Here is a 20217-nt window from a genome sequence, read left to right as displayed (position 1 = left end):
TTTTAAGTTGTTGAATGAAACTGGGTTTTCGACATTTTACAGCTAATAACCTGTCACTCGTACCACATCATGTTGATCATTTTTATAACTTGGTCAAACATTATCACATTGTCTCATCCTTGACTTCTGAAACAATCAACATCGTCAAACACCGCTCGTGAACCATCGTCGTCTTCAGACTTATAAAGTTTTTAAACTCGTTTCATGCTGCAATCCTTGTCTGGCAAGCATGAAGCACGTCCAGGGCTGATCCGATTTACTTCGTTACGAGGTATTCCTTCACACCGAGCAATAATTATGGGGCAGATTACACCATTGTTTGTGCTCGCAGGATAATAAACTGATTAATTTAATTAATGTGATGTTCATCAAGCGCAGGCCTGATGGGATAAAAGGCCTCAAAATTGCTCGTATCCGTTTACAGCATTATTCTGCTACATAGCACTGGACAAAGCAGTTGTTTCCGTGCTTTATTATCAATCAAATCTTTATAAATGAACTCACATTTCGACAAGTCTGCTTGAAGTGGTACTTGGTGTATCGCTTCACTCCTGACGCTTGTCATTTTGGCTCCGCTGACGAAGCTGCTGGAGGCATTATGTTTTCGGGTTGTCCGTCCGTCCGCGTTAAGTTTTCGTTACCATCAAGTAAAACTTTGTACAAGTATATGTAATGATGTAAAGATAAACTGAATTGATTATAGAGTCAATACGACAAAAGGTCAAAAGTCCAGTTCGGTAAAAATTATGTCACTGCACTAACGTGTGAACCAGTAATGGGATTTTAACTGAAATTGGTATAACTATATATTATGACGCAAAGATAAACCGATTAGATTTTGGCATCGAGGTCAAAGGTCAGATGTCAGAGGTCTCATGAGGTAAAAATTATGTGACAGTGCTACCTTGTGAAGCAGTGATGGAATCTTGACCAAATCTGGTATAAGTATACATTATGATGCCGAGATGAACTGATTATGTTTTGGCATTCAAGGTCAAAGATCAGAGGTAATGCCAAGTATGAATGTGATACTTCAAAACATCTGAAGGGATTTAAATCATACTTGGTCCAAGTATTATCATGATGTGATAATGTGGGTGGAGGCATAATCGGTCAACGTCACGATATCAAACTGTGGTCAAGTTTGCACTTCTTTTCGAGAGGTCGGCTTATGGCCTTGAAACTACCCCAACAACTCCTCCCTTCGCATAAAGTTGGCCAGTGGGAACGGTTGCAGCCGAAGCCTTTCAAGAATTGGTTGGCCAATCATTTTGTTGAGTGGCAGGAATTTTTTTGATTTTTCAGGGTCCCGGCAAACACTCGCCACCTTTTTACAAGAGACATGATGGGATTGTTAAAGCACACCAAAACCTACAGTGTTGGCAGATGATTCTCCAGCTTCACATCTTTATGTGGGATGGCGTGCAATTTGATGGCTCGCTCTTCTTGCAAAACAACAGGTTGACCGTTAATATCTGGGTCAAGATTCCACCCCAGCCTAAACTACTTGATGCAATCCCCCAACCCTGAAACCTCCAATCTGTGGTATACAAAATAAATAAGGAGCAAGATTTGATCGAGAACAAGGTTAGCTTAAATTTCCTGAATGGATAACCAGTTCTATTGCTTGTACGCTTCATGTCAAAACGTCCTGAAGGGATATTATCTCTTTATTTACGTGATATGTTCATCGTCACTGCAAGCCTTCTACTTTTCGTGTCTCATGAACAAAAGCCTAAGTTGAAAAAGATTGAAAAGTAAATTTATTGTGCATTTTCCGAGGTAAATACATCCATTAACAAGATTAAAAAGTGAAGTGGAGGAAAATAAAATTATTTACTCTCGATGTTTCCAAAGTGATGCTCTGTTTGGATTCATTGATGGGGATAACTGATCCACAATGATGTCTTCTGAATGGGAAGACTCGTTCATATTTCCTTCCCTGAAAAACAGCAGTCCTCTCAAACCCACAACTTATACAAATGTGCACAACAGGATGTCATATATTGTACATTCTCCATGTCAACAAATCTTTCCTTTGAACAACTGGCACTAGAATTCCCCCTCCACTTAACAGCACAAAATAAAACTAGAAGGCCACTCGGTGGAGCGCATACCTCAGCCACGTAATGCCTGATCCAGGAGAACATATCGGGCCCAATACGTTTTTCAAATATCATGCAATGCAGTACTATTGTTACGAATCTGGACGCCATTTGCACACAAACAGATAGCAGTCCATCAGCTTAGTTATTTCAATAAGTATGTGTATCTGGTTAGAATCCATCCCCTATGTCTAATGGGAATTTTGTGTGCGCTGTGAGTTATTTTATAGTCAGGTTTTATAGTCAGGTTTTATACATCTACAACAACAATGACAACGGCACCGTCCCTCACTCAACTCGGTCGCCATTGCCCACGTGTTTTTGGCTGAAGGTGTGGGTGGAGCCTCCATCGCCTCAGATCGAGGCTCCGCTCCGAGGACGGGCATGGGACGTTTCCTCCAGCAAATGAGAGATGGGCGAGCATCGCACGCCCGTCCCAGCCAATGGGAGGTCAGCGTGCCGAAAGCTACTACGGAGCCTTTTCGAGGTCAGCGTGCCGAAAGCTACTACGGAGCCTCTTCGGGGGGCGGGCCTCCGAGACGGGTCGACACACCCCCGGGACGCCTCCAACCAGGAGGCGAGTGGCAAAAAGAAGGAAATCGCTCCGACCTCAAGAGACGCTCTGAGGCGTTGTTGGTGAAAAAATACGAGAGGACTGCAGACAGTGGTGGTCATGGTTCAAGCAGTCTGCGGTCCATTGGAGGGCAAGTCTGATGACCGAGCAGCCAGGGTCGTGTACTTCGGGTTGTGAGTTTGAGTCCCACCGTGGTGGTTTGGAGTCGGTGTGACCGCACAAGGCGGGAAGGTACTACGGCCAGGCTCTACCGAATAAAGACCCACGGGGTCCATTGTGTGTGTGTGTGTGTGTGTGTGTGTGTGTGTGTGTGTGTGTGTGTGTGTGTGTGTGTGTGTGTGTGTGTGTGTGTGTGTGTGTGTGTATCTGTGGGCTCCGTCTGTAAGTAGAATTGTTAAGTGCCTTGTACATTGTGAATTACCTTTCTTATTCGTGATAACTCTGCTCTGTATCTCCCTTCCCGATTATTGTAAAATAAATCCCCTGTTAAATGTTCCAGTTCGTAGCCTGTCGTTTCTTCCATTGACCCAGCACAGTGCGGGCATGAGAAATAGTAAGGCCGTTTGGGCTGGTAAGTTGTCATCTGGTCCGGCGCCGCTTTGGTAACTTTCGCTCTGTTACGCCGGATCCGAGTCTGTGATAGCGACTCAGTTCGGACAAAATCGGCCGAGGGTGTGGCTTCCCCGGTAGTTAGACGACGTGGGTACTTAGGTAAATTGGAATTGGACAAGTGGACCCAACCTCACACCGTCAAAATATTGGCGACCACGGTCCTTGAAGTGACCCATGACCTTCGGAGTTGGCCGAGAGTCACGACCTAAATTCCGGATGTTCGTTGGGAGGTGGCTCGACTGCTCCACCCGGCGGCCGTTCTTCACCACCGACCCCAGGCCCACAACACTATATCGTTTTTGGCCCGATCTCTCAATAATGAAGAATGACTTTAAAAATGATCAGATATGGATCCGGATTCGGATCTTCATAAAAATTGAATCACTTTTTCATCATCACACACTCAACCTGTCCACTAAATTTCTTTCAGATCCGTCCACAACTTTAGATATCCTGCACACATATAAACAGACAAACACACAAACAAACATCCAGAAAGGGGTTAAAACATAACCTCCTTCACCTTTGGTGGCGGAGGTAACAATATCAGGCTAAGGTGAATTAAAAAAATAAAATAAAAAAGTTTGGTTTGGAAAGACAGACGAGTGAATGTGCTGTGGATGTTTGTTCATCCCTTAGAGAACAAACTCAACCCCTGGTGATGTTCCTGTACCTTCCTCCACTCAATCACACCAACCTTTCTCTTCCCCTGACAACTGATCAGAAGTAAACTGGAGAGTTTCCTGTTCATAAAATTAGCTGGTGGTGGTCATGGTGATAACACCTGAACAGATGCTTCACCCAGCGGAACAGACGCTTCTCCCAGCGGCACAGCCATGCCCTCGGCCACTGATGCAACCTGCAGCGTTGTGCTGCATACGAAGGAGGAGTAGGAGGAGGAGGAGGAGGAGATACTTCTCCTTTCATCAATCGTGTTGCTGCGAGAATAGAGTTCAACTTTTCTGGTGGCCCGGTGACATTTCTCTTGTATATAATATAATATATATTTATAACTGCACTTAGCCCACAAAACTCCCACTCCTCCCAAACATGGCAAAAAGGAAATATCATTTTAATTTCCCCTGTGCATTGACAAACATCAGACGTGACCTTCAACCCCCCAGCCCTGAAACCTCTAATCTATGGTACAAAACATAAATAAAGAGCAAAATGTGATCGAGAACAAGGTTAAGGCCCGGTCACACCTTGACGTTTCAGCCAACGTATGCCGATTTTTGAATTTTTTTTCTAAAACGCTGGCACACGTTGAATACGTTATGGGTAAGTTTTGATAACATTGAGAGCACGCTGAAAAACACTGCCATACGTCGTTGTACGCTGGCTTTAAACGTTGTACTTTTTGGTTGTCCTCAAATTTTTTCATGCTTGAAATTTCACGACGTATGCCGGCGTATGACTCACACGTTCCGCTACGCTGGCCACAGGTTGTATGCACGGTCTGCGATCGTTGACAGACGTCAACACATGCTACTTGTAAGTTAATCATAAGTTGAGACATGCCGAGGTAATGTTTAGCGTACCCGAAACTTATTTCTAACCTATGATTAACGTGTTGTTGGCACGTTACGCGATCGTTGCCACACGTCGACAGACGTTACTTTTAAGTTACTCATAGGCTGAAAGACATCGGTATAATGGATCCTCCTTGCGTCAGCGTCCACGGCGACGGCCAGGACACTTATTTGCAGCATTCTTCAAACTTTTCTTCGGCATGACGAGGATGTTCACACTTCGATGTCTAGCTTGGCTATGATTCCAATTGTCCATCGGCAGCGTCTATTTAAAATAGTCGAGTTTGAGCATTTTAACACGTTCAGAAGAAATGCTTCAAATTTCCAAACCCCAGCGTCAAAAAACAAAGGCGAGTGACAGCAATTTAAATCGTTCATTGTAAACAATGAAAATAGTTGAGTGGTACCGTTTAAAAGTCGTTGAGTGTAAAAAAAAATCCAATTGTTGAGCGCAAGTGTCTACTTTCAATAGTGGAGATGTAGCTATTTAAATCGTTGAGTTTATCATTTAAATCGTTAAATCGTTAAACGCAAGGACGATCCATCATAACCCACACCCTCCCCCTCACACTGCTAACATGAACAAACTACTACTAATACTAATACTAATACTGGTACTGATACTGTTACTGCTGACATGGACATCGACTCAAAAAGGACTCGAAAACACTGTTGGGTTCCCCTTTTATGAACACCATTTTTATATACCAATTCCCAAAACTGCTGGGAACACGTCTTTATATGGCAGTTGTAAGCTAGGAACACGTTACTTTTTTTTTTTTGTCGACCGGAAGACGTCATTGGAATACGTCTACATACGTCGATGTGTGTTGGGACTACGTAAAGAATTGATTCAAAGCACGTCAAACATAAGTTAGAAATAAGTTTCGCGTAAAAAAGACATTACCGCGACGTGTTTCGACTTATGAGTAGCTTATAAGTAGCCTTTGTGGACGTGTGTAAGCGTCCACATATCGTGTGTAAAACTTATCCCCATCGCATGCGGAACGTGTGTCATACGCCGAGTACGTCGTAAAATTTTGAACATGTTTAAAATTTCTTGACGTACTCTACTTACTACGACGTATGATAGCGTACTTTAGCGTTGTACTCACGTATACCAAACTTACTCATACCGTATTTGACGTGCCCCAACGTTTTAGACACATTTTTCTTAGGTCGGCATACGCTGGCAAGATCGCCAAGGTGTGACCACGATGTTGACACTTCCATTTCTACGGCAGTTATGATTCGAATCGTTGTGCGTCAGCCTTTAATAGGCTACGTCACGACATCGTCGGCGATGCGTGCAACGCGCTATGCCTAAGTTAGACTATCGTTGGGCATCGGTTGTATAGGCCGACAAGAGGTTCAGCATTCGTTGGTATAAGTTATCTATAACACAACGAAACGTTCTGTGTCCGTTACCAATGCGTTATACATAAGACCAAGTCGCTATGAATACGTCCGAATCTTTAAAAAAAAAACATCAAAAGTTCAACGTAAGCCAGCGTTTTACATAAATTTTAATACGTTGCCATCGCTGGCTAAAACGTCAAGGTGTGACCGGGCCTTTACCTTAAATTTCCTGAATGGATAACTATTTCCATAGGTTGTACGCTTCATGTCAAAACGTCCTGAAGAGATGTTATCTCTTTACTTACGTGATATATTCATCGTCACTGCAAGCCTTCTCCTTCTTTTCTTGTCTCCTGAACAAATGCCTGAATTGAAAAAGATTGAAAAGTAAATTTCTTATACATTTTCTGAGGTGGACACATCCATTAACAAGATTAAAAAGTGAAGTTGAGGAAAATAAAATTATTTACTTCAGACGTTCCCAAAGCGATGCTTTTTTTGGATTCGTTGATGAGGATGACTGATTCACACCGATGTCTTCTGAATGGGTACACTCAATCATCTTTCCTTCCCTGAAAAACAAGAGTCCTCTCAAATCCACAACTCATGCAAATGTGCACAACTGGATGTCATATTCTGCACATTCTCCATTTCAACAAATCTTTCCTTTGAACAACTTGGCTCCAGAATTCCCCCTCCACGAAACAGCACAAAATAAAACACTATCAGGTGAAGGTGTATTAAAAAAAAAATTGGTTTCGATGGACAGACCAGTGAATGTGCTGTGGATGTTTGTTCCTCCCTCAGTGAACAAACCTCAAGCCCTGGTGATGTTCCTGCACCTACCTCCACACTCTCACAACAACCCTTCCTTCCCCCTGGAAAGTGATCAGAAGTAAACTGGAGTACATGGAATGCCTTACCCCACGCAGTCTTGAGAAAAAAAAAACATGGGAAGGCTTTTTATCCTTTGCTTTCCGTTTCCAAGCACAATCTATATTTCCTACAAACTGCAATTTTGTCTGAATCTCGATATTTTCCAACAGAAAATTAGATTGGTCGAGATGGCGTCATATTTTGTCCAAGTACTGTTAAACGAGATTATTTGACATGCCAAGGTCACGAACTGAGAAAATTGCGAATTTTGACATAAAAATCCTTCTTCTCCGAGGGGTTTGTCAAATCTGGCAGGGTTTCGGTATTTGGTTTGCCCAGTGGCACCTGCAGAGCCCCACGGAGCTTGATTTTTCATTTTCGTCCCAAGGTCAAGGTCACAAGGTCAAGGTCACAAGGTCAGGAACTTTGAAAATTTCGAATTTAGATATAAAAATCATTCGACCGCCCAACCTTTGAGAGCTGGGATGACAATATTTTTTATGCATAAACTTGGTCATTCCCAACCAAAAGTCTTGAAACCATTTTGCTCTATCTCGAACACCATGCCCGTGGCGCTCCCTTCAAGTTTGTTTTGACGCTGATTTAATCAAAGTATGGATCATCCGAGGAGTGTGAAATGCCAAATAGCCTATATGACGTTATATTGTTCTTGGAATGTTCCAGAGGAAGTTTTGCACCAAAGGTCATAATCCTTGACCTTGAAAGTTCACAAAGGTCAAGTTTTCAAAGTTGTGGGAATCAAACAGGGTTTTCGACCTTCTTCGACGAACTAACTCCATTAAGCTATAGCACGTATCCTGTTTCCTTATTTTAATGTCCACAACATTGTTTTGTGACCTTTAAAGGTTCTGCTAAGGTTAAATTTTTTAAGTTGGTGAATGAAACCGGGTTTTCGACATTTTGCAGCTAATAACCTGTCACTCGTACCACATCATGTTGATCATTTTTATAACTTGGTCAAACATTATCACATTGTCTCATCCTTGACTTCTGAAACAATCTACATCGTCAAATACCGCTCGTGAACCATCGTCGTCTTCAGACTTGTAAAGTTTTTAAACTCGTTTCATGCTGCAATCCTTGTCTGGCAAGCATGAAGTACATCCAGGGCTGATCCGATTTACTTCGTTACGAGGTATTTCTTCACACCGAGCAATAATTATGGGGCAGATTACACCATTTTTTGTGCTAGCGAGATAATAAACTGATTAATTTAATTAATGTGATGTTCATCAAGCGCAGGCCTGATGGGATAAATGGCCTCAAAATTCCTCGTATCCGTTTACAGCATTATTCTGCTACATCGCACTGGACAAAGCAGTTGTTTCCGTGCTTTATTATCAATCAAATCTTTACAAATGAACACTCACGTTTCGACAAGTCTGGCTGAAGTGGTACTTGGTGTATCACTTCACTCCTGACGCTTGTCATTTTGGCTCCGCTGACGAAGCTGCTGGAGGCATTATGTTTTCGGGTTGTCCGTCCGTCCGCGTTAGGTTTTCGTTACCACCAAGTCAAACTTTGTACAAGTATATGTAATGATGTAAAGATAAACTGAATTGATTATAGAGTCAAGACGACAAAAGGTCAAAAGTCCAGTTCGGTAAAAATTATGTCACTGCACTAACGTGTGAACCAGTGATGGGATTTTGACCGAACTTGGTATAACTATATATTATGACGCAAAGATGAACTGATTAGATTTTGGCATCGAGGCCAAAGGTCAGAGGTCAGAGGTCTCATGAGGTAAAAATTATGTGACAGTGCTACCTTGTGAAGCAGTGATGGAATCTTGACCAAATCTGGAATAAGTATACATTATGATGCCGAGATGAACAGATTATATTTTGGCATTCAAGGTCAAAGGTCAGGGGTAATGCCAAGTAAGAATGTGATACTTCAAAACATCTGAAGGGATTTAAATCATACTTGGTCCAAGTATTATCATGATGTGATAATGTGGGTGGAGGCATAATCGATCAACGTAACGATATCAAATTGTGGTCAAGTTTGCACTTCTTTTCGAGAGGTCGGCTTATCACCTTGAAACTACCCCAACAACTCCTCTCTTCGTATAAAGTTGGCCAGTGGGAACGTTTGCAGCTGAAGCCTTTCAAGAATTGGTTGGCCAATAATTTTGTTGAGTGGCAGGAATTTGTAGATTTTTCAGGGTCCCGGCGTAAACTCGCCACCTTTTTCCAAGAGACATGATGGGATTGTTAAAGCACACCAAAACCTACAGTGTTGGCAGATGATCCTCCAGCTTCACATCTTTATGTGGGATGGCGTGCAATTTGATGGCTCGCCCTTCTTGCAAAACAACAGGTTGACCGTTAATATCTGGGTCAAGATTCCAACCCAGCCTAAACTACTTGATGCAATCCCCCAGCCCTGAAACCTCCAATCTGTGGTATAGAAAATAAATAAGGAGAAAGATTTGATCGAGAACAAGGTTAGCTTAAATTTCCTGAATGGATAACCAGTTCTATTGCTTGTACGCTTCATGTCAAATCGTCCTGAAGGGATATTATCTCTTTATTTACGTGATATGTTCATCGTCACTGCAAGCGTTCTACTTTTCGTGTCTCATGAACAAAAGCCTAAATTGAAAAAGATTGAAAAGTAAATTTATTGTGCATTTTCCGAGGTAAATACATCCATTACAACATTAAAAAGTGAAGTGGAGGAAAATAAAATTATTTACTCTCGATGTTTCCAAAGCGATGCTCTGTTTCGATTTGTTGATGTGGATGACTGATCCACAACGATGTCTTCTGAATGGGAAGACTCAATCATCTTTCCTTCCCTGAAAAACAACAGTCCTCTCAAACCTACAACTCATACAAATGAGCACATCCGGATGTCAAATACTGTACATTCTCCATTTCAGCAAATCTTTCCTTTGAACAACTGGCACTAGAATTCCCCCTCCACTAAACAGCACAAAATAAAACTAGAAGGCCACTCGGTGGAGCACATACCTCCGCCACGTCATGCCTGATCCATGAGAACAAGTCTGGCCCAATACGTTTCTAAAATTGCATACAATGCAGTACGATATCATTTTTGGCCCAATCTCTCAATGGTGAAGAATCACTTAAAAATTATCAGATCTGGATCCGGATTCGGATCTTCACGAAAATTGAATCACTTTTTCCTTGTCACACACCGAACCCGTCCACTAAATTTCCTTCGGATCCGCCCACAACTTATTGAGATATCCTGCACACATATAAACAGACAAACAAGCAAACAAACAGCTAGAAAGCGGTTAAACATAACCTCCGTCACCTTAGGTGGCGGAGGAAACAATATCAGGCTAAGGTGAATTAAAAAAAAAAAAAACAGTTTGGTTTGGATGGACAGACGAGTGAATGTGCTGTGGATGTTTGTTCATCCCTCAGTGAACAAACCTCAACCCCTGGTGATGTTCCTGTACCTTTCCCCACTCACTCACACCAACCTTTCTCTCCCCCTGACAAGTGATCAGAAGTAAACTGGAGAGTTTCCTGTTCATAAAATTAGCTGGTGGTGGTCGTAGTGATAACACATGAACAGACGCTTCACCCAGCGGAACAGACGCTTCTCCCAGCGGCACAGCCGTTCCCTCGGCCAGTGATGCAACCCGCAGCATTGTGCTGCATATGAAGGGGGAGGAGGAGGAGATACTGTTGAGGATTCGATGGTGGCAGGATTCGCGCCCTACTCTTGAAAGCCAAATGTTGAAGATGCGGCATCACTTAACAGCATCGCTGTCTCCAGGGTTATAACGCCGGCTAGTTCGGCACAGGTCTCGGGTCACGCGCCTCGGATCGCGATACCAAAGTACACCCAAGCCGCACCAGTTGGGGAAATAGACCCCGGCTATAGACTGGGTTTGTCAGAGACCGAGTGAAGTCTGCCAGTCCGTAGCGGTATTTGGTTTTAAATACAAATAAGCGTAGCCCGTTTGGTTTTAAATACAAATCGAGCGGATTGTTCCTCAGCACGGCATGAATAAACTCAAGGCGGCAACTTTTGTACAACTCAGCCAGATTTATTGGGGACACGTCGGGGAACACGACACAAGCAAAGCATTCACAAACATTATCATTCATCTATAACCCGCTCTTCACTAGGAAGATACTGATTCGGGTTTCGAAGGGGGCCCTAGCGAAATAAACCTTAGACAACATGCAGACAACATGCAGACAAGACACGGAGTACTTGGTAGTGCCTCATGGACGAGAGGAAAAGTGTCGAAGGCACGAATGCGGCTCGTGAGAAGCCGATGTCAACGGATTCGAGCCCCCAAGTTCGAGCATGCAAGCGTGACAAGATGGCGGCGACTGCCTCCTTTTCGTTGGCACCGCCCATGCACGCCGCATGGCAAGATGGCAGCGACGGCCTCCTTTTCGTCGGCACCGCCCACACACCAGCCTCCGTGCGTCCAGCCCCCGTAAGGTCGACTTTACAGGAGAGGAAGATCTATGGTGGGTTCCAGCTGGTTTCTCACAAGGTCCAGTATGCGAATCCAGGCCTGGCCAGCACACCAGACGAGGTCAATCCCGGTGTTGGGCTCCGCAGGCGAATCGATGGGATGGAAAGACTTGTCGAGCCATGCATGGAGTCAGGACAGTCAGAGGCTCTGTGACTGGACTCAGGATGAAACTGGGAATCACCTGCATGCTGGGTCCATGGCCGAAGAGGAACAGCCGGCCAAACCACTCTTCACAAAGCAGATCGCCGACCGACACTGCAGTTCCTCTCGAAGCAGATCGCAGACTCGACACTAGCAGTTTCTCCCTTGCCTTATTGGTGCTCGCTCTTCTCACGAAAGCCGATCGCAGACTCACACAAGCCGTTCCCGAACTGACAAAGCAGCCAGTTCCTTTCGGGGCGGGTCTTTCTCTCGAAGCTGATCGCAGAGTCTACACAAGCAGTTTCTCGCTTGCCTTCTAGGGGCTCGCTCTTCTGTACCGCCCCCGGGGATATGTGATTGGTCCATCCTTCGAGTTTGCAGCAATTCTCCGCCAATGGGTTGTTGACACGTCTCGTTGACTGACTCTGTCAGAACGCTGGGCGGGAGCTGGTTTGGAGGGGGGAAGGAAGAAGAACAGCACCTCTCGGTACACCACCACTGTATGAACACTGGACAGCCTGCTACACCTCCCGACACACATGTAACGTCCGATTACCAAACAACCTGGCTAAACATGCATTTAAGAGGGGATCTGGGCTGATCCTTTATTTAATAACCCACTGAGGGCCCATTTCCGCAACAATACTTCTCCTTTCATCAATAGTGTAGATGCGAGAATAGAGTACAATTTCTCTGGTGGCCCCATGACATTTCTCTTGAATATAATATAATATATATTTACGACTGCACTCACAACCCACAAAACCCCCACTCCTCCCAAACATGATAAAAAGGAAATATAATTTTAATTTGCCCTGTGCCTTGACAAGCATCAAACATGACCTTCAACCCCCCAGCCCTGAAACCTCTAATCTCTCTTCTTCTTCTTCCTCTTTCGGCTGCTCCCGTGAGGGGTCGCCACAGCGGATCATCCGTATGATCCGCATCGTGATTTGGCACATATTTTACGCCGGATGCCCTTCCTGACGCAACCCTGGTCGCCTCTTACGACACAGGGATATGGTACACCTATTTTAACCGGGGTATACACCGGCCCAGTATACTGGTACTCATTTCGCCGACCTCGGAAGGATGACAGGCTGAGTCAACCCCCTGGTGTATTAATTCAGTGGCCCAACGGGGCTTGAACTCAGGACCTCTTGGATCCCAAGCCGCTGCCCTAACCACTGCGCCAACACCAGGCATAACCCTGAAACCATATAACATAACCAACATAACCAACTAACACATAACCAACCCTGAAACCTCTAATCTATGGTACATAAAATAAATAAGGAGCAAATTATGATCGAGATATGACAAGGTGAGATTGAAAGAAATACCATTTCTATTGCTTGTACGTTTAATGTCAAAACGTCCTGAAGGGATATTATCTCTTTACTTACGTGATATATTCATCATCACTGCAAGTCTTCTCCTTCTTTTCGTGTCTCCTGAACAAAAGCCGAAGTTGAAAACGATTGAAAAGTAAATTTATTGTGCATTTTCTGAAGTAAATACATCCATTAACAAGATTAATAAGTGAAGTGGAGGAAAATAAAATTATTTACTTCAGACGTATCGAAACAGATGCTTTTTTTGGATTCGTTGATGTGGATGACTGATCCACAAAGATGTCTTCTGAATGGGAAGACTCATTCATATTTCCTTCCCTGAAAAACAATAGTCCTCTTAAACCCACAACTCATAAAAATGTGCACAACTGGATGTCAAATACTATACATTCTCCATTTCAACAAATCTTTCCTTTGAACAACTGGCACGAGAATTCCCCCTCCACTAAACAGCACAAAATAAAACTAGAAGGCCACTCAGTGGAGCGCATACCTCCACCACGGAATGCCTGATCCATGAGAACATGTCAGGCCAAATACGTTTTTGAAATATCATGCAATGCAGTACGATATCATTTTTGGCCCAATCTCTCAATGGTGAAGAATCACTTAAAAATTATCAGATCTGGATCCAAATCTACACGAAAATTGAATCACTTAGTCCTCGTCACACAACGAACCTGTCCACAAAATTTATTGAGGATCCGTCTAGAACTTTTTGATATATCAGGTCAGGTCAGGTATGGGAGCATGTGCCAGAACAGCACGTCGCTGCGTCCACTTTCCGCCGGTACTACAGGGGCCTCCGTCTGGCCATCCCCCAGGCAGATGCCAGGCCCATCCCCATCTCCTTGAGATGATGGTCAACCTGTTGCAACCATGAGGCACGTGGTCGACCCACTGGCCTCCTCCACTCATGAGACTCCCTCGCTGAGAGAATCTGGTGAGCAGGATCAGAGTCAGGAAAACGAGCCACATGTCCATACAGCCGCAACTGACGCTCACGGACTATGCAGGTAACAAATCTCATCCGAGTCTCTCTCAAAAACCACTCGTTGGACACAAAATCCGACCAGCGATAGCCAAGGATTCTCCGAAGAGACCTGGTACCAAAGGAATTAAGTCTCCGTCTCACATCCTTGGTCAGAGTCCAAGTCTCGCACCCATAGAGCAAGACTGGAAGTACCAAGGACCTGAAGACTCGGACTTTCGTCCTCCCGCACAGGTACCGGCAGCGCCACACCCCATGATCCAGTGAATCCATGACTCCCCAGGCCCGACCCAGACGTCTATTGACCTCTGACTCGCAGCCAGCAGAGACATGAATATCACTGCCAAGGTAAGTGAATCTCTCCACGACCTCAACATCCTCACCACAAACAGACACAGACAGGACAGCAGCATCCAAGATGTCACCGAAAGCCTGGATCTTAGTTTTGACCCAAGTAACCCGTAACCCCAACGGCACCGACTCCTCATTCAGCACCTCGAGGGCCCCCAAGAGGATGTCTAAAGTCTCCGCAAAGATGACTGCATCATCTGCAAAGTCAAGGTCCGAGATCTTCACATTCCCAAATGACGCACCGCAACTTGATCTCTCCGAAATCCTCCCTAAAATCCAGTCCATACAAGTGCTGAAAAGTGTGGGGGCAAGTACACATCCCTGACAAACTCCAGTAACAACTGGAAATAAGTCAGAGATGGTACCACCACACTTCACAGCACTCTCAGTACCAGAGTAGAGTTCAGACATCAGATCGATCAGTTTTGGTGGCACCCCACGAAGACCAAGAATCCTCCAGAGGACATCCCGATTCACTGAATCGAACGCTTTACAGAGATCAACATAGGCTGCAAGCAGCCCCTGCCGAAACTCTCGTCTGCGTTCGGTGAGGACACAAAGTGCAAGGATACGATCAATCGTTGACCTCTTTGGTGTAAAGCCTGACTGCTCTGGAAGCTGGTGCTCAAGCAGATGGTGGCGAACCCTATCGAGAATTATCCGAGCAAAGACCTTGCCCGGCACTGAGAGCAGCGTCACCCCTCGGTAGTTGTTGCAGTCTTGGCGATCACCCTTCCCTTTCCAGAGAGGGACAACAAGGCCCCTCTTCCAGTCAGTTGGGATGATGCCTGTGTTCCAGGCAGAGCACAAAACTGCATGCAATGACTGCAATGACACGAGTGCAGCATTTCCATCAGCCTTGAGAAGTTCGGCATGGATGCCACAGATCCCTGGAGCTTTGCCCCGTTACAACTGGTTCACCGCAGCCCGTGTTTCCACAAGCGTAGGTGGACCACAGTTGATTCGAGGGTCAGCAACAGGGATTGTAACACCCTTGACGTCCAACTCGACAGTTGGGGGATCAGCCTGGTACAACCGCTCAAAGTAACCGGCCCAGCGGGCCTTCACTTCAGACTCCTCTGTCAAGAGCCTACCACTCTCTGCTCGAACTGTAGTGCTCCGAAGGATGGGCTTGGATGAACGTAATGCGCGAATTCCCCTGCAAGCGGGACGAGAATCACCTGTCCACAGGTGATGCTCTACCCCCTCACAGATTCCTCGCACATAGGCCTCCTTGTCCACCCTCAGTGCACGTACAGTTTTACGCATCAGCTCCTTGAACAGCTCAGCTCTGCCATTCAGCCTGGCCCTGCGACTCTGGTCAATGGTATCCAGTGTCCCTTGAGAGACAAAATTCTTCTTTGCCCTGCGGTGAGCTCCAAGGCATCCACCGGCAACATCAAGGACGGTGGTCTTGAAGGCGCTCCACAACTCTTCAGGACCCCCCAAAGCACCCAGACCCCCCAAGTGTCCACTCAGCCTGTTCGCAAACTCCTCAGCTACTCTCTCATCCCTGAGCTTGGCAACATCCAGCCTCGGCTGGGATGGTACCATTCTCCAGGATTTAAGGTGCAGCTTTAGAGTTGCTACAACAAGCCTGTGGTCAGTATTGAGGAACTGAGCACTCCGGTAGACCCTGCAGTTCTGGATCATCCTCCAACAACCGTCAATGAGGACATGGTCAATCTCCTTTGCCACACCGCCAGCGTTGGAATACCAAGTCCAGCGATGAGCTTGTGGGCGCTGAAACCATGAACCAGCCACCCTAAGTCCATGACTTCTTGCAAAGTCAAGGAACTTAGTGCCATTCTGGTTCATAGTTCCTGACCCACGGGGACCAACACACACCTCATAACCGTCCCTATCAGTTCCAGTCGATGCATTGAAATCCCCCAAGACTAGAAGTGTATCTCGTCTGGGGCACTGATCAACCACAGACTCGAGTGTGGCGTAGAATGCATCCTTCACGGTGAGATCACTCGCCTCAGTCGGAGCATAAACAGAGACCAGGGAAATGACACCTAAGGAGTGACGAATCCTTAATCTCATAATACGCTCGTTGACCGGTGTTACCTCAATTATCATTGGGGTCAGCTTATTGGACACAGCTACAGCAACTCCTTAGGTATGGTAACCATCAGAGCGACCAGACCAATAGTAGGTGTAACCACCCACCATTATCTCGCCGCAATCCGGTCTCCGAACCTCAGAGAGAGCTGCAATCCCGATGTCCAAACGCATGAGCTCAGATGATAACAGAGACAGGTGATCATCCTCTCTTAGGGATAGGACATTCCAGGTACCCACCCGAAGGGACCGCCTCAGGTTAACCCAAGGAGACCGCCGTCTGGTGGACGACACCTCAGCACCACTCCGACGCACTCTCCCGCAATCTGACCCAGGGATGTTACCCCGTGGTTTCCCTCCTATCAAAGATTGGGGGTCCCGAAGGCTTTGCCCCAATCCCGTCATCCGGTGAGCTGCCCTGCGAAGGGAAGCTGCACAGGAGGTACTCCCACGGAGTGGGTTTTCAGATTTTTTTGCATTTTTGCGTTTTGCGGAATGAAGGGTTTTACGGTGGCCGGAGTGCAAATCCTGCCACCAACCTCCTAATAAGAAGTGTCCCAACTGCAGGAGGACGTCCGCAGACACAGTTGGGCACTAGATATGGATGGCCGTTGGCTCACAAGGAGCTCCTCCGCCCTTTGACAGGTTTTGTTTTTAATCCTGCTGGGTGTCCATATCCAAACACCCTCCTCACCAGAAAACCTGGTGGGGGAGACGGTTTAGTCGCCGACAACCCGACCATGGAACAGGTTAGTACAGGTTTACATGGTACCTGTAGCAGGTCACAGATCGAACCTGACCTGTCATCCTGATATATCCTGCACCCATATAAACAGATAAACAAGCAAACAAACAGCCAGAAAGGGGTGAAAACATAAACTCCTTCACCTTTGGTGGTGGAGGGAACAATATGAGGCGAAGGTGTATTAAAAAAACAAAAGCTCAGTTTGGTTTGGATGGACAGACGAGTGAATGTGCTGTGGATGTTTGTTCATCCCTCAGTGAACAAACCTCACCCCTGGTGATGTTCCTTCCCCCACTCACTCACACCAACCCTTCCCTCCCCCTGGCAAGTGATCAGAAGTAAACTCAAGAGTACATGGAACACCTTACCCCAAGCAGTCATGAGAAAAACAACATGGGGAGGCTTTTTATATCTTGCTTTACGTTTCCAAGCACAATCTATATTTCCGACAAGCTGCAATTTTGTCTGAACCTCCATATTTCCCAACAGAAAATTTGGTTGTTCGAAATGGCGTAATATTTTGTCCAAGTACTGCTAAACTGGAGATTGTTGGACGTGCCAATATGGTGATTTGTATTCTGCAGTGTTCATGGAGATAACTTGATTGAAATCAAACACCTTATAAAAGCTGTAGTAAAAAAAAACAAATGTTCCCGAAGTATATCGCTGCTGATGCAACGTCTTTCACACCTCCTTATTTATCATGTTCATCGAGTTATTTGTGCCTGATGTTCATCTTTTATGATGTCCCTAAAAACAGTAAGTTTCCTGTTTGGAATGATTTTTAAAATAGTTCGACGAACGGACAGCCTACGTCAACAACCTTACTATGTGCATAGCGTGCTTGGGGTGATATTCCATACAATTTACAAAATTACTGATGAACTGCAGGATAGTGTTCTGATCCATGCTCTACAGTGTTCAAAATATAAAATGAAATTCAAATAATGCAGTTCCGTGCCGTAGAGCGACAGAGTGAACCAACATGGCACTTGAAAAATTCCATATGAATGCTAAAGAAAGCCTTTTGCGCACGCTCTGTGTGTGTTTACACTGATTTGGTTCGGCTCATGAGGCACTTTTAACCTGTCGTTGCTCGCGCAAAATGAACAATTCAAATGGTCTCTTAAACACAATTTTCAGAATTGATGGAGTGGCAATTTCAGAATGGTTCACCACAATTGTTCTGTTCCGTTCTGAAATGCAAATAGGTCTCACGGAAATATGGGAACACGAGAAATATCCGTGGATGATGGGAGTTTGGTTTGTACCATTTCCTGTTCAAACAATTAGCTGGTGGTGACCGTGGTGATAACACATGAACAGACTCTTCTCGCAGTGGCACAGACGCTTCTCCCTCGGTCAGTGATGCAACCTGCAACCTTGCACTGCATACGTAGAAGAAGGAGGATGAGATACTTCATCTTTCATCAATAGTGTGGATGCGAGAATTGAGTACAATTTTTCTCGTGGCCCGATGACATTTCTCTTGTATATAATATAATATATATTTATTACTGCTCTCACAGACCATAAAATCCCAGTCCTCCCAAGCATGATAAAAAGGAAATATCATTTTAATTTTCCCTGTGCATTGACAAGCATCAGACATGACCTTCCCACCGGGGTGAAGATGCACGAAGATTTGGATATGACGCACCAAGTACGAACTTTCGGTCTTTCACGGACTCACATCATCTTATCTAGGAGTTTTTGCAACATGGACAGAAAGATATCAACCTTTTGGCCAGGATGATCAGGAAGTTCTCAAACTGTTTTGCTATGCAATGCAATGTGCCCATTTGTTACACGTACGTTTGCAAGTATGTTCGGCTTTTAAAAAGGTTTTTAAAGTTGTTCCATGCCGCATCCTTATCTGGCAAGCATGAAGTACGTCCAGGACTGATCCAATTTACTTCATTATGAGGTATTTCTACACACCGAGCAATATGGGGCAGATGACATCATTTGTTGTGCTTGTGGGTAATATGTAAACATATTAATTTAATTCTTGTGATGTTCATCAAGCGCAGGCCTGATGGGATAAATGGCCTCAAAATTCCTCGTATCCATTGACAGCATTATTCTGCTATATAGCACTGGACAAATCAGTTGTTACCGTGCTTTGTTATCAATCAAATCTTTGTGAATGAAGATTCACATTTCGACATGTCTGGTGGAAGTGGTACTCGGTGTCTCGCTTCACTCCTGACGCTTGTCATTATAGCTCCGCTGACGAAGCTGCTGGAGGAATTATGTTTTCAGGTTGTCCGTGCGTCCGCATTAGGTTTTCGTTACCACCAAGTCAAACTTTGTACAAGTATGTATAATGATGTAAAGATAAACTGAATCGATTATGGAGTCAAGAAGACAAAAGGTCAAAAGCCCTGTTCGATAAAAATGTTACTGCACTAACTTGTGAACCAGTGATAAGATTTCGACCAAATTTGGTATAACTATACATGATGATGGAAAGATGAACTTGTTACATTTTGGCATTACGAGGTTCAAGGTCAGAGGTAATGCCAGGTAAAAATGTGATATGTGATAATGTCGGTGGAGACATATTGGTCGACATCGTGATGTCAAACTATGGTCAAGTTTGCACTTCTTTTCAAGAGGTATTCTTATCGCCCTCAAATTTTCTCTTCTTAACGATCCCCAACAACCCCTACCTTCTTATAAAGTTTGTCAGTGGGAACGGCTGTAGCCGAAGCCTTTCAAGAATTGGTTGGCCAATCATTTTGTTGAGCGGCAGGAATTTGTAAATTAACAGATGTTTGGTATTACAGAACTTTAATATGGATACAAATAAACACGACATAGTGACCGAGGCTTTTCGTGCTGCACTCTTCAGGGTAAAAATCGCAGCAAGTGAAGAAGCAAGTGAAGGCATGTTTTTATACGCAGGTCTCAATAAGGTAGACGCTGATTGCTTCGGTCGTAATGACGTCACGGTTAATCTGAACGCCCATTGGTCGGCTCATCATCTTCACCTCGAGCTCCCA

General features: G+C 44.9%; 1 protein-coding gene across 4 annotated transcripts in view; it reads right to left on the bottom strand.

Moving 5' to 3' along the window:
* Window positions 1-20217, bottom strand: part of LOC147009346 (uncharacterized) — a 100599-nt gene that overhangs the window by 65596 nt on the left and 14786 nt on the right. For 2 of the 4 annotated variants that reach the window (XR_015052839.1, XM_085861958.1), the window contains exons 6-12: window positions 18481-18597; window positions 13272-13373; window positions 13107-13154; window positions 9784-9885; window positions 6653-6754; window positions 6488-6547; window positions 1841-1942 (exon numbers count right to left, since the gene is read on the bottom strand). Coding sequence is in view for 3 of the 4 variants with exons in the window: in XM_085861958.1 (XP_085718084.1) it covers window positions 1841-1942; window positions 6488-6547; window positions 6653-6754; window positions 9784-9885; window positions 13107-13154; window positions 13272-13373; window positions 18481-18597 (633 nt within the window). In the remaining variant the exon portion in view is untranslated. The remainder of the gene's footprint in view (window positions 1-1840; window positions 1943-6487; window positions 6548-6652; window positions 6755-9783; window positions 9886-13106; window positions 13155-13271; window positions 13374-18480; window positions 18598-20217) is intronic. The other 2 variants (XM_085861959.1, XM_085861961.1) reach the window with 2 other exon arrangements.

Source organism: Eptatretus burgeri, chromosome 17, assembly GCF_056783735.1.
Source record: "Eptatretus burgeri isolate ZD-2024b chromosome 17, Ebu_testis_v1, whole genome shotgun sequence".
NCBI lineage: Eukaryota > Metazoa > Chordata > Myxini > Myxiniformes > Myxinidae > Eptatretus > Eptatretus burgeri.
Note: the sequence above shows the minus strand (reverse complement) of the source record. Positions and strands in the feature narration are given on the sequence as shown.